General features: G+C 42.2%; 1 protein-coding gene across 1 annotated transcript in view; it reads right to left on the bottom strand.

Moving 5' to 3' along the window:
• The window catches only part of SIPA1L1 (signal induced proliferation associated 1 like 1), a 365,338-nt gene that overhangs the window by 69,124 nt on the left and 280,927 nt on the right, over window positions 1–15,287 (bottom strand). The window contains 2 exon segments of the mRNA XM_043515810.1: window positions 9,817–10,091; window positions 11,254–11,830. Of these exon segments, the coding sequence (XP_043371745.1) occupies window positions 9,817–10,091; window positions 11,254–11,830 (852 nt within the window).

Below are 15,287 nucleotides of genomic sequence, written 5' to 3'. Positions count from 1 at the left end.
GTTTGGGGATTCTGGGTGTAGGGAGAATGGGACTCTGTTGGGGGGTCCAAGTGAAAATGGTTGGGGCTCAGATACAGGAGGTGGGGCTTGGCGGGTGGTCTGGATGCAGGGGGAGTCTGGGTGTATATGAGGGGGGTCAGGATGCATGGGGGTTGGGAAGACAGGCTGGGGAATGATGAGGTTCCTGGAGATGGGTCTGATCCTGCCCCGGGAGTGGCCCGTGCAGGGGAAGAGGAAGTCTCTCTCCCCCCCACACAGTTGGAACTAGTAGCTGGATCCCAGTGCATGCTAGGAGCCATTGGCTGGGGTGTCTATAGTGCTGGGGCGTCTATAGCGCTGCCCATCCCTGGGCACACCACGATAGTGAGTGAGAGAGCCAGAGAGGGAGAGCTCAGCGCTGCCTCCCAATGCGGTGATTTGTGACTACCCTGGCTGCTCTTAACACCTAAACCAGACATGCCCCCCTCCTAACCCACCGCTGCCCAGGCGGGGTGTGTGAATCAATTTTTCCCAGGGAAAGAGTAAAAATCTAAAAGGGGAATTAATTCTGTGCTTGTGCAGTGGCACAGACTTCCCCCAGGAGTAACTAAATAATACTGTGCATACCATAGTGGCATCTCCTGTCTCACGGGGCTGGCTGAGGATGGCTCTTTCTCTAGGCACTGAGAACTCCGGAGTCACAGCGCACTTACTCAAATTTGGCCCAGTATGACCCATATCCTCATCACAGAAGTGCAGCTGGGCCAAAACTGAGCAGCACTGTGACCCCATGCTCCAGGGCATGATGCCTGGAGCTGGGAGCAGAGCCCCACAGGACTAGATCCACAGAAGCCAGCTCTGCAAGGTGAATGCAGGACGGGCTTTGCAACTCCCTGAGGTTCCATCCCCCCTCCTCCAGCCCCTTGGAGGTGGGCTCCAATCTCTGCAAGGACTAAATTTCCCCCATGATCCTTTGTGACACATTCTGGCAACCCATGGGTTGAAAATCCTGCTATAACCCACAATGGTGATTATGAGACTGGAAGTGGAGGTTACTTACCTGTAACGGGAGGTTCTTCAAGATGTATGGTCCCTATGTGTATTGCATATGTAGGTGCACATGTGCACCTTGCACCTGAGTCCAGAAGAGTTTCTTAGCAGTGTTTGTTGACCTGCATGTGCATAGTGAGTTTCCTCGTGCCCCCATCCAAGGGTACAACAGGTAGTATGGGGCCAACACGACTCCAGTCTCCCTCTTACCATTTTGGAATCCAGTCTGAAGCAGAGGTGATGGAGGGTGGGTAATGGAATACAAGTAGGGACCACACATCTCAAAGAACCTCCAGTTACAGATAAGTAACCTCCCCCTCTTCTTCTTCAAGTGATGGTCCCTATGTGTATTCGATATGTGGGTGACTCACAAGCAGTGATCAATGTGGAGGTGGGTGAGAGGATCCCAATGGAAGTGTGGTCTGCAGTATGGCCTGGCCCCAGGCAGCATCTATAGCTGCTGCTTATGCGATGGCATAGTGTCTCGTGAACATGTGGATGAAGCACCATGGTGCTGTGTGACAGATGTCTTGCCAGGAGACGTCTGCTAGTGAGGCCAACGAGTCACACTTGCATAGAGTGCGCTGTGACTATCAGATGGATATGTTGGATTGTTTGTAGCATGTGCGGATGCTCCCTGACACCCATTTGGAGATTTGTTGGGATGACAGGGATTGATCCTTGACCATTCGATGACAACTACAAATAGCTTTGGGGATGTGTGAAAGGATAGGATACTGTGTAGGTAGAATGCCAGTGCACGGTGGATGTCAAGGAAGTGTCAGCTGGGGAGGCATGCAGTTTGGAGCAGAAAACTGGCAGGTGGATGCACTCCACCACTTTTGGGAGGAATTTTAGGTGCAGCTCTGTCCTTGTGGAATATTGTGGGTGGGAGGGTCTGCCATCATGGCTGCTCGTTCACTGACCTGTCTGGCTGAGGTAATGGCGACCAAGAATGTCACTTTCTTTGAGAGGTGGGAGAGGGACCATGTTGCCAGCGGCTCAAAGGGCACTTTGTGAGGATGGAGAGAACAAGATTAATGTCCCATGGGGGTGAGGGCTTCAGTACTGCCTGAATCGCTGAGCTGGTGTATAAATACACACACCAAGGGACAGTCGTGTGGCTTTGGAGTTTTGCAGTGAGTGGAGGGATGTGTCTGGTTTTTTGAGGAACAACTTGTTCTCATCAAAGATAAGGTCCTCAATTGTACTTTGGACCTCTGTGGGGAAGTCGGATGATTGTAGCCATGAGTCCCAGTACTTATAACTATCTTGGCCACTAGAGGGCAAGAGGACACGTCAGCTGCATCCACAGAGGCCTGGAGGCCCATCTGGGTGACCAGATGCTCTTTGTTCACCAGCCCCTGGAATTGCTACTGATGTGCAGGTGGCAGCTCGTCCTTGAACTCTGCTGGTTTGTTGTTGTTAAAATCATACTTGGCTACAAGAGCCTAGTAGTTAGCAATGCAGAATTGCAGCCCTGCCAAAGAATATACCTTCGTGCCCAGCAGGTCCATCCACTTAACTACTCTGTCTGAAGGGCAGACTTCTGAGGGTGTTGGAGTGCCTGCTCTGCTGCTGCATGGACAACCAGGGAACTGGTTGTGTAAAAAACTCCAGTCCTTTAGCAGACAAAATATCTCCTCTCCACCCTCTTAGGTGTGGGGGCACAGGGGGCAGGGATGTGTCATATTGCCCTGCTGGTTGAAGGATGGCCTTGTTAATGGGTAAAGCTACCCAAGAGGGCCCCTGGGGTTGGAGGATACCCAGAAGTTGATGTTGTGGGTCCTGATCGTCCTCGGACCGGATACCCAGGTCTGCCACTACCCTCTAGAGCAAGTCCTGATATTTATGGGGGTTGTATGGTAGAGAGAGCGGGAGCAGAATAAGCGCCTCATCAGGCAATGAGGATGCAGCAGCAGGGATCAGAAGGGCTGGCAGTACTGATTCAATGTCTGCCTCCTCCTCATAAACTGATGGCATTGATGGGCAAGTGGGGTACAGCCAATAGGATACCTGAGATAATGCCTGGTTTCAGAGTAGCAGCCGTGTTAGTCTGTATTCGCAAAAAGAAAAGGAGTACTTGTGGCACCTTAGAGACTAACAAATTTATTAGAGCATAAGCTTTCGTGAGCTACAGCTCACTTCATCGGATGCATTTGGTGGAAAAAACAGAGGCTCTGTTTTTTCCACCAAATGCATCCGATGAAGTGAGCTGTAGCTCACGAAAGCTTATGCTCTAATAAATTTGTTAGTCTCTAAGGTGCCACAAGTACTCCTTTTCTTTTTGAGATAATGCCTGTGTTTGTGGTAGGGATCCCAGTATGGCCAAAAAGAAGGGCCCCTCAGATATGGTGACCCTCACAGGTAGCGGTTCCAGGCCTCCGTTACCGGACCATATGCCAAGGAGCAAGGCAGTCTGGGCTGCGAGTCTAGACTCTGGTGTGACATCAGGGAGAACAAGGGTTCCGTCTCCGAGAACTCCTCTGATTCTGACAACTGTTCTGGCAAAGAGGGAATCGTTGGTACTGGAGAGTTGCGGTGTCGCAATGGGACAGGCTTCTCGGGCAACAGCAGAAGAGGTTCATCCTCTGGAGTGGAGATGTCACAGGTGAGAAAACCAGACAGGAGTTGAGACTGTGGGTAGGGTAGGTTCAGCTCCTCTGCCAACAGAAAAGGCTCGGAGTGTACAGGAGTCCAGTGTTCCCATGGAAACGCCAGAGGGGCCTGATTGCATCTGCTGAGCCAGCCTGTCGGGGAGGCACAGAGGTACCTGCAGAACAGGCAGCACATGCCAGTAGGCATTCTGAATGCCTGGGTACCAAGGTTGCTGTTAGCAGCATCAGATCCTGTTTGCGCCTGGCCTTACCCTCCACATGGGGAAACATGGGCACTGGTCTGGCTGGATCCACATGAGACATCTCACCAGACCTGGCCCCACTGGTGAGGAAACGCTGCACTTGGGAGTAGTCCATGGCGGGGATCTGCTCTTATGCCCATGAGAGTATTTTTTACGCTTGTACAGCGTCTTGTCATTGGCCTTCTGTACAATTGATTCTGGGGCATGCAAGGTGCTCAGAGGAGCGCTCACTGCCAATAATGGCTGCTGTACAGTGTGTCTCCCAGTCCCTGATCTGAGCGTGCTCTTGGTCTCAGGGCTTCCTCCATAAAGTATTTATGGAGGCAGAGTTCTTGAGCTTCTTGGGCTCAGGGCAGGAAAGACTTGCAGATGGAGCAGCAAGCTTCAAAGTGTGAGGCACCACTGGTGCTTGTCTCTCACAGAGAATGAGCGTGGGCAAGAAAAGCAGTTTTTAATACCTGGATTCCAGGGCATACTCCCTGGTGGGGAGATGGTCCCCAAATGGGGATAGAAACTACACTAATTGTAATAATTTATCTAACTACCCTAGAAAAGACTGCATACAGCTATATATACCAAATCAGAAGTAAGTCATTCTTTTAGAAAAACTAAAAGCACAAAGGAACTGGGGTTCTGACACAGGCCATTCAGCAATGAGAGAACTGGAGAGGCACTATCTATTATACCCTCAGCTGGCAGCACGAGGACACACACTATGCAAGTGCGGGTCAATGGATACTAACACTTCTGAGCTCAGGCACATGGCACACATGTGCACCCATTTGTGGAATTCACATTGAGACCATCATTTGAAGAAGAATCTGGAGCTACCAAAACAGCACTGCAGGTTAGAGAACAAACAAAAGAATACGAATTGGCCAGTAGAAGTGTACTGGGACCAGCAGAGGCTTGGACAGAACAGGAAGACTAATGCACCAGTCACTAAAGCCTTCAAGTTCAGAGGTGCAGACCACTGCTTTATACCCTCCCTTCTACCAGTAGATGCGAAATATTACTACAGGCCCAGAGCAAAATATTAATATACACATTAAGAGAATGTCAATTAATAGTCTATTTAAAACAACATCATTTATATAGTGGGTTAATTTACACTTTAAGTGAGGCAGGGCCTGAACAAGAAACTGAGAAGCAGCATGAACCAGGAACTCCTCCTTAACCAACAAAAGGCTTTTTGTTTGTTGCTTTCACTGAACGATAGAAAGCAAAGAAACCTTAAAAAAAGACTGAATCTTCTGGAGATATTAAAACATACCTATTAAAAGTAAACATAAAAGTGATCATCAGAAATTCTTCAAACATAAGACCTCCAACAGGATCATGCAGTCAGCTGCACCAACTGGGATATGACTTTTTTTTTTTAAATGAAGCTTTATCAGAGTTTGATTAAACTTATCTGTTCACTGGATATTGATCATTTTAAGGTTAAAAACTCTGCAGGGAATACATTCAAAATGTTTACCCTGTGAATGAAAAAAAAAAATCCCGCATGCTAGTTCTTGTCTAGGACACAAGAAAAATATAAAATTTCAGATTCCTAGTACAGCTAATTTTGAGATAATGCTTTACAAACCAAAAAGGTAATACTAACCCAAAATGAATTACATTTTTAAAAAAGTTTTATACCTTTGACATACAGTGGATAATCAACCCCACTTTCCTAAAAGTTCAATGCTTGCTAGAAACCACAAATACCAAATCTGAAGCTAAAGGGATTTATATTTTATTTTTTAGGAATTTGTGGTTTTGGGAAAGTGTCAGAATAGGGCTAAGAAATGAAAGTGGGCTATAACTTCGAAGTCACTACGAAGTCTACAAAGTAACTACTGCAACTCCACAATCATTCTAAAACCAGGTTACGGAAGAAAACAAAATAACTACAGATCAAGTTTGCAGATGACAAAGATTGGGGGACTAGTAAATATGAAAAGGACAAATCACTGATATTGAGCAATCTGGATCACTTTGTAAACTGGGTAGAAGCAAACAATATGTGTTTTAATATGAATAAATGTAAAAACATACATCTAGGAAGAATGAATTTAGACCATACTTTCAGAATGGGGAACTCTATTCTCGGGGGGAAGACTCAAGAAAAGACTTGGGGGTCATGATGGATAATCATCTGAACGTGAACTCCCAGTGTGATTGGCCCAAAGAGCTAATGAGATCCTTGGACGTATAAACAGAAGAATCTCAAGTAGGAATAGAGAGGTTGTATTATCCCTGTATTTGGTGCTGGTGTAACTGCTACAGGAATAGTGTGTCCAGTTCTGGTGTCAACAGTTCAAGAAGGATGCTGATAAATTGGAGAGGATTCAGAGAAGAGCCACAAGAACATTTAAAGAATTGCAAAACATGACATAGTGAAAGACTCAAGAAGCTCAATCTATTTAGTTTAAGAAAGAGAAGGATAAGGGGTGATTTGAGGGGTGAGTTTACAAGTACCTACATAGAGAACAGAAATTTGATAATAGAGGATTCTTCAGTCTAGGAGACAAGGTGTAATAAGATCCAAAGGCAGACAGACTAGAAATAGGGCACACATTTTTTAACAGTGTCATTAACCACTGGAACAACTTACCATGGGTTGTCATAGCTCTCCATCACTAGACATTTTTAAATCAAGACTGGCTGTTTTTCCTAAAACATACACTCTAGTTCAAACAGAAATTAAGGGAAGTCCTATTGATGGTGTTATACAAAAGGCTTGACTAGATGATCACAAAGGTCTCTTCTGGCCTTATAATCTATGAAACCAACAGCTTTCTCCTACTGAACTTTAGACACTTCTCTCTAATTTGGCCACTAGAAGCCTTTGGGATAAACAGCATTATTGTATACTAAATGAAGTTCTTCGAGATGCATGGCCAGTATCTGTATTCTACTGTGTGTGTGCACTTCATGTGACTGAGACCAGAAGATTCTTGCCAGCAGGGCACATAATTGACACATCTCCTAATGCTGTGAACTGAGGCTATAAGGGGCAGTGGAGAATAAGTGCTTCTCCAGTTCCTTCTCCACTACGAAGCAAGGAAAAGATCTGAGGCAGAAGGGAAAGAGGGTAGTGGAACACAGATAGGGACAACACATCTCAAAGAACTCCAGTTACTATAAGATAAGTAACTTCTTTCTTCTTCCAGTGATGGTCCCTATCTGTATTCACTGTGAGTGACTGACAAGCAGTATTCACAAGAGGAGATGGGTGAGAGAATGCTGCTAATATAAATGATCACAGAACTGCCGCTCCATAGGACATATCTGCTGTGGAGGCTTGTACTATAGCATATCTCATGGAGGTATGAATGGAACTCCATTTAGCCCCTTTGAATATATCATCGAGTGACACTTATTGAAGTGAGGCTACTGAAGATGCCTGTGTTCTGTTTGAGGCCTCTTATTTGTTCTGCTAGGGAAAGGAATAGTTTAGGTGACATTTTGATAGATTTTGTTCTTTGCAGATAAAACACTAATGTTCCATGCATGTCCAAGGAATGAAGTCTCTTATCCTCACTGCTTGTATGAAGCTTTGGAAAAAATACAGGTAAGTGTACTGTCTCATTTATGTGAAAGTCCGGGATTACTTTAGGAGTGAATTTTAGGAGTGAAGCTTCTGTGAGCTACAACCGATGAAGTGATCCTTTATTGCTCTAACCTAGGCTACCTCCTCTAACGAGGGCTGAGCTCTTAGACTGCTTGTTGTCTTGCCCTGGCTGAGGGCCTGGTCTTACAGAGTTTTGCTGCCCTGCCCTGATGACAGGCCAGAGCCCCTAACTGCTGGCTACCCGCTCTGACTGAGAGCGGGGGCTCATAACCCCTTTGCTGCTCTGCTATAACTGCAGGGCAGAGCTCCTAACAGTTGATGCCTCACCTTGCCTGAGGGCCAGGGTTCACATAGACTCGTTATTGCTCAGCTCAGCTCAAGTGGCCTGAGTTTTAAAGACAGCTAATTCACACCTAACTGACTGCCGTGCTAAGGGTGTGACTGCGACGAGGCGTGGTCTCCCTCAGAGGTAGACCAGCAGGGATGGCCACACACTTACATTTGCATATTTAAGTTATAAACTCTTTGAGATAGGGATGACTTACTATGTGTTTGTACAGCACATAGAAGAACGGGTCCCCTTCAATTAGGGCCTTTAGATATTACTGTAATACAAATAATAAATTATCTCCTGGATTATGCAGAAAAGGAAATTTGACTTTGGAAAATTTATTGCTAAAAATAAATTGCTTTGTGCAAAGATTTAACTTTAGTCTTTAATGATATATATATTATTATATATATAATACATATGTATATATGTATTATTCAATATTTACAAAAAGTTACAAATGTAAAAATCATTATGAATTTTTTGGATGCAGCAGGCAGCAAGAGGAATTGGCATTTGGGAGTTTATAATTGAGTAATAAGCTACTTATGATCTTTGCCCCAACACAATAACAAAACCACTATCACTAGGGCGAGTATTTTGAAAAATACTATGATAGCTCTTCCTGCTGTGATTGTGGCCAGACTGAAGCTACGCCTACTTTTAGCCGTGCTTAATTTAATTCAACCAAGATATTTGAAATAAGTGGGATCTGTGCTAGAATTTTATGTTCTAACCTTTTTGCCGTGATTGCAGCTGGACTTTTCATTGCTGATCCGGCCAGATACTGTACAAAAGCATTTCAAATAGCTCACAAGAATGATCTTGTGCCACTTCTCATTTCAACCTCTGACATGCATTCAATTTTGTACTGACACTTTAGGGACAGTTGTAGCCCTGTTCTTTCCCCCTCATTTGATTCTCATTCACAAAATGGGCTACCCTGGTTGTTCTTATGGCAACTTTAAAAGATTAAAAACAAAAGTGGGCTTTTTACAATTAGGACTCCTATCTAACTTGCAGGTGGTCTCCTTTGTTATGATGATGATCACATCTCAAAATAATAATAATGTCACAAATCACTGTAATAGTACCTCTTCAAAAAGATCATTTGCACATTTGATTCTTGTACTTAGTTTTCTTCTAACCAAATTTAAGCACAAACCTTGAGCTGACAGTGGGCAAGTTCAGTCTATACAAGTTCCTTCCCTCATATTTAAATACTGTTTATGAGGAATTAATACATGGTATTTGAGAGATGGGAATCTGATGCCGTGATATGACTGAATAGGGAAGCAATAAAAATGATAAACAGATTGGGAAAACAGAGCTCTAAGAAAAGATGAAGGAAATTGGGAATGTTCAGTTTAGCAAGAAAACCACCAGATAAAATTTTATCCATGATCAAAAGCTACATTTAAAAACTATAAAAGCAATAAAAAAGTTGACAGCCTCACTGGAACTCAGCAAGGGTTGAGAGTGTTGTGGAGTCAGCAAGCTCAGCCACTGAGGAGACAGTCTCAATCTGCAGAAAGTTCCCTGACCAATACATACACAGATAGATTGATTGGCTCTAGCCACATGTAGCCTTGCTTGGTTGGAAGGGGAATGGAACATCTGGCATTGGGGAAAAGGATCCATAGGAATTAAAAGTTCTCTGTGAATGAGAGAAAAATTAACTAGTATTTTGATGCATCATAAATGTACACTTGTCAGTTCAGAGATGTGTGATCTGCACAAGGTATTGTGGGAGTTTGAAGGATACTTTGAGAGTATTATGATTTTTACTGAACTACTGTACATGTAATAGATATTTTATGGAGCTGAAGTGTAAATTTAGACAGCATGCCCCCTTTTGCAGCTTGTTTCAGTTGACAATATAGGACGCTGTAACATAATTCTTTTATACAGGCCGGAATTTATTCCAGTGTCAAAGTACAAAGGGGGAAAAGTTCTGCATTTTTAAAACAAAAAACTTCTTGCCCAAAGGTAGCTCTAGATGGCATTTACTGTCATTCTGGCACCTCACAATACCTGCGTGGAGTGCAGTCCTCATGTGGAGGAATGATGACAACCTTCACGGTTACTGATGTTCTCAGCAGGTCAATCATTTGTTCATGGCTTAGAGTGGCTACAGCCACTTTGCAGATCTCCACTAGCCGGCTGCCCTGTCGTAATCCTGCCTGCCAAGCATAGCCATAAGGCTCAACGTCTGCCACAATGCCTTCATAGTTCACATGGAAACCAAGCTGACCCAGTCCATTCCTACGTAAAGTCATCTCCGTGGTCTCACAGCCCTTTGTCACAAACTGAGAATTGAAATGAAGAAGAAAGAGTGATTAGTGTAATGAATTACAATCGGAGAGGGCTATAATTCTGTGTTTTACAGCCACAGTCCAAGATGGGGTATGGGGAAAGGAAACAGAAATACTTTGTCCCAAGGAAAGTCCCCACTGATATGTACAATACTAGTTCAAACAAATCCCTTTATTCAAGCTGGATATTTAAGATCGCAGCTGATTACACAGAATTAACTAGTGGTATTGTAGTTCTGCCCTAAAATTCCACTTATTTCATAGGAACAGTAAAGGAATGTGGCAGTGCACAACAGGTAAGTGTGGAGGACTTACACAAGCACCTGTATTTCATCTTTCATTTAAAATTTGACATTTTTACTAGGTCTGAGGATATTTCACAAAACTACCATTTCTCCATTATTCAGTACAATAGTTCGATGGCGTGCAACTATCCAATTTAGTGGAACTGGAACCTTCTGCCACTGTCTTAACTGGCACCAGGGTGACTACAGGTTCTAAATGCTTGAACCAATGGCATGTGTCTCTCCTTCCCTCTTGTTCATTCTACAATTGCTATTTTTAATGTAGTGGAGAACACAGCTGCTACAAATACGTCTTTCCTTCATGACACAGTATTATGTGGACAAATAGTGAAGATGGACAGACATTTTCTAGACAAACAATAACAATGCAATGAATTGTTTATTTTACTTTATTACTATTATTATTTGTATTGAGACAGCATCTAGAGGCCTCAATCTAGATTGGGACCTGATTTGCTAGGCACTGTCCAGACACATAGTAAGGCAACTCCTACTCAAACTTTATTTGAGACTAAATATAACATGGATATGACAGAGTAAGGAGGAAACAAGAGAAACAGATAAGATCATTTGACTAGACAGGTATTTACTGTGCAACTTGATGGTTCCTGAAGGTACCACATTTTTTCTCATTCTTTTTAAACAACATCAGCTACTCCTGACTGATGCAAAACAACCAACAATGGCTGGCTACTTTCTGGTAGATGTCAAAGTAGAGGTGGTGGGGGGAATAGAGAGAGAAAACTGGAAGAGGCCTTGTGGAATTAATTAATTAACAAACAGAGATTGCAAGCATTGTAATTCATTTGTTACAAAGACCAAATTTTAATTTAGAAAAAAAAAATTCTAACCTCCAGTCTTTTCACGACCTCTTTGATATCATCGGAGTTGTTGATAAAGCTCTCCACAGAAACACATTCACCCCTGTCATAGAAGAGTTTGATGCTTGTGTCCGTTGAAGTCCACCCTATCACATCTCTGCAGGAACAATTGAACACCACACTCTTTGTATCCTGCTCAATGAGAACTACAAACTCATTAGATACACCCAGGAGACAGTCCATTTCCATACCCTTGCAATAGTCCTTTGCATGGACACTCCACACAATGGCACCAGAACTATGGAGCTCTGCTCCTGGATAAGGTTTGGACTTTTCCTTCTTTTTTGAAGCAAGTGAAATGAAGGGGAACTTGCCAGATGGGTCAATGGGTGTATTGGTGACATTCTTTTCTGCTAGATCTTTCAAGTACTCTTGGCGAGTCCTGGTGGCCATGGCACGGAACTTCTCGGATTTATGAGCAGCATTCTCTGCATTAATCACTTTGGCCAGTAAGAAGTCCCTGAACACATTTGATTTAGGAAAGGTAACACCTTTTGGGATTGGTGGGCCAAAGGATGGAACATCTCTGGATCTTGTCACAGCAACACTAGAAGAAATTCAGAAATGAAGAAGTGATGTGTCAACATTTTAATTTCTCCTTAGCGGTTTATGGAATCTATAGAACCCACAGGCATGCCCTTCTCAGGCCACCCTCTGATTTTCAAACAAACCTACACTGGCAAATGAAAGGGCTGCTTTCACCAGAAGCACAAAGAATCTGCAGTTAATACACAGACAATTATTTTTTTTTACTTTGCTAGTTTCTCAAACTTTTCTATAATGTATACATCAGAGAAGGGGATAGAGGGGAGAGGTAAATAATCACTCACTCTTCTTAATGCTCTCAATTGCCCTGCTGAAAAAAAATCTAACAACTAAATGCTTTGTTATGTATAATGTGTAAAATTTTCACAATACTCTACATTGGAAACCCACACAAAACTCTGTATTTGCATGTTTACTTCAGGTATAATTACATGCAAAAACAATGTTTATACTAACTTGAGAATGTGGCCAATATAATATATTGTAATATATGTTAACAACAACAACACAATTAAAATGTTAATAGCCAAGTATTTTTTGGTAAGTCCCATATATTCAATTTCTTGTAAATCAATGCTGTTGGGGGCATATATTAATATATTACATTCTCTGAGTGGTACATGACGTACCTATGAGGTGAAGAGGAACAATTCTGGCTCCTGTACTTATTTTTTAATATTTATACGATGGCAGCATCTATGATTGACCATATTAATTAAGACCAATAATTAATTCATTGTAAACCATTCTTGGTTTTATTTTTAGCAAAACTAACACTCTCTTGGATGTTTTCATTTAGATACACTAACAAATTTTCTTACTTGTGTATGAATAAAAATGTGGGTATATAATCTGTACGCACAATCATCATGATTGTATGCACAATTTAAAAAACATTGGTCTGTTTTCTTTAAGGTCAGAACAGCTCTGTGTCAGTTGGAAAAAGCTGTCTTCTTAACCAGTCATTCAGGATAGGTGAACTGCTTGGACCAAATCTGACTACTCTAAACTCCTGCTCAATTTACCCCTTGAACAGAAATGTTACTTTTGTACAGTTTACAAAGACCTCTCCTCCCAGAAGAGGGGGAAGGAAGCAGAGGGAGGATGGGATGCATGCTCTTCTCTGATAGTCAGTTTAAAGGAGGTTTACAGAGCTGTTTTACATCAACACAGAAGCACAAAGCAGCTATGGTGTATATCCCAGCTTCCCCCACCCTACTGTTTCATGCATTTCCATTTCACAACCCCAAGCTTCCCCCCCCACCTTTCCACCCCCAATGTTAATCTGTGCACTGCGCACACATCCACCAGTTTCACTCTTGTGTCCTCCCTCTCACCCCTGCATTCGGTACCTCTTGTACAACAAGTAACTTTTTCAGAAAAAACATTTAGGATTAACGGTTATGTTTGGCATTATTCATAACTGAAAGTTTGTCCTTAACAGAGAGTAGTGCATAAAACATCCTTCAGAGAAATTCACCAGGCTTTGTCCTCCTTCAAAATGGCAACAACCACACAGTATTCTTTATGGGACTCAGGTCACAAGTTGCTCTCAGTTTAGGTGGCCTTCTTAAAATGCCATAGTATCCTGTTGGTCCAATGGGAATGAACTCAAGCTGCCCTCAGGGAAGACAGCGTATCCCTGTTCTGTCCAAAGGCAAACAGGAATTGGAGAAAAGAAAAGGAGGACTTGTGGCACCTTAGAGACTAACTAATTTATTGGAGCATAAGCTTTCGTGAGCTACAACTCACTTCATCGGATGCATCCGATGAAAGCTTATGCCCAAATAAATTTGTTAGTCTCTAAGGTGCCACAAGTACTTCTTTTCTTTTTGCGAATACAGACTAACACGGCTGCTACTCTGAAACCTGTCATTATGCAAGGAATTGGAGAATGCAGGTGGTGACCAAATTTACTGAAAGCAGCTTGATGTTTCAATCCCATTGAGAATAAGAGGTGACAACCATTTTTGAGAGTTTTTCTAAAGGAGGGCATTATTCTTCAGCTTCTGCTGAAGGAGAAACTCCAGAATTATAACAGAAAACAAAAATCAATCCTTAATCCCAAAAGTTTCATTTTGGAAACTAGTCAATGCACCAGAGATTCACATCTCTGCCAACAATGCTGAGTTGAAATAATTTGTGACCAAAAAAAGACCTGCCAAATGTTGTTACATTTCTTAAAGGACTTGTTTTAAATTAATTTAACCTTAAACAGATTAAAGGGATTTACTTGAAAATTCTCAGAAAATTCATTTGGTGTCCAAAAAAGTGCTGTAACTTTGGTGAGGATACAGTGTATTCTTCATACATAACAAAATGACTCAACTTAACTTCAATTTAGCCACAGAGCTGCAACCAGTGCATCCATTTAAACAAAAATAATCCCACTGCTATGTATTTGAAAACCACCTTCCCTCTTGCCCCTGCCCCTGCTTCTCTCTTCCCTTGGCATAATGTGTCTGTACTGAGATTTCAAGTTCCTCAGGGCGGGGACCATGTCTTCCCAATAAGAATTTAATTTAATAATCAGCATCTATGAACAGTTTGAGACTACACCAAGTGGCACAAGTTGAAGAGGGCTTCAGATCCAGAATCCTGAATGCTGACTGATTTATGAGGAAATAATTATTTATGGGCAGTTCTGTATTTTTATCTGTACAAGGACCCAGAGCATAGCATGGGTGCCTATAGAAAATTTTATAAATTTGAAATTAGATAATGGTTTGCATTACAGACAGACAATTTCTGGTACTGTGAAACTGTTCCAAATAATCCAGTGGAGAAAAAAAAAATCAAACTTACTCTGAGAGGTTTCCTATAAAAACTTTTCAGAACTGAATTGTATAAATATGGATCAAGTATTTGTAGTGGAAAACCCATCAATGAAGAATTTTAAGCCCATGAAAGGTACTGAAACACACAAAGCTCCACACACTGCAAGTCACCATGCATGGGAAGACTCCTGTATCTATGTAGAGGTATCACTGAAACCAAGTGGTTTGCTTACTTTTTAATCTGCAAACTACATTTCTGTACAGAAGCCAACTGTGTAATAAAAATACAGTTTCACACAGAAAACGTAACTCTCAGTTTCTTCTTTCTGCAGATCTGGCCACACTTCTTCAATGGCTTCATTGAAGTAGCAGCATGAACTCAGATTCCTGAGTCTTTTCCACAAAAAGCAGCAAACCCATTATGAATTCTCAACAAAAATCTGTATTTTTTACTAGACTACGAATATTAAGAATACCATCAAATGATGACAAAAGATTTCTTTCTACATATAAATTAGTTACCTAATCTTAGAAAATTTAGCATAAAATCCACTTTCAATACAACGATTTAATGAGCACAAATACATTAAACATTGATTGATACAGTGCTAAATTGACTGATTGATTGATACAGAAGCTAAAAACTTCAAAAACAGACTCCAACGAGAGACTGCTGAATTG

This window comes from Dermochelys coriacea, chromosome 6 (assembly GCF_009764565.3).
Source record: "Dermochelys coriacea isolate rDerCor1 chromosome 6, rDerCor1.pri.v4, whole genome shotgun sequence".
In the NCBI taxonomy this organism is placed as follows: Eukaryota; Metazoa; Chordata; order Testudines; family Dermochelyidae; genus Dermochelys; species Dermochelys coriacea.
The sequence above is the reverse complement of the archived record's forward strand: the minus strand, read 5'-3'. Positions and strand labels throughout refer to the sequence as shown.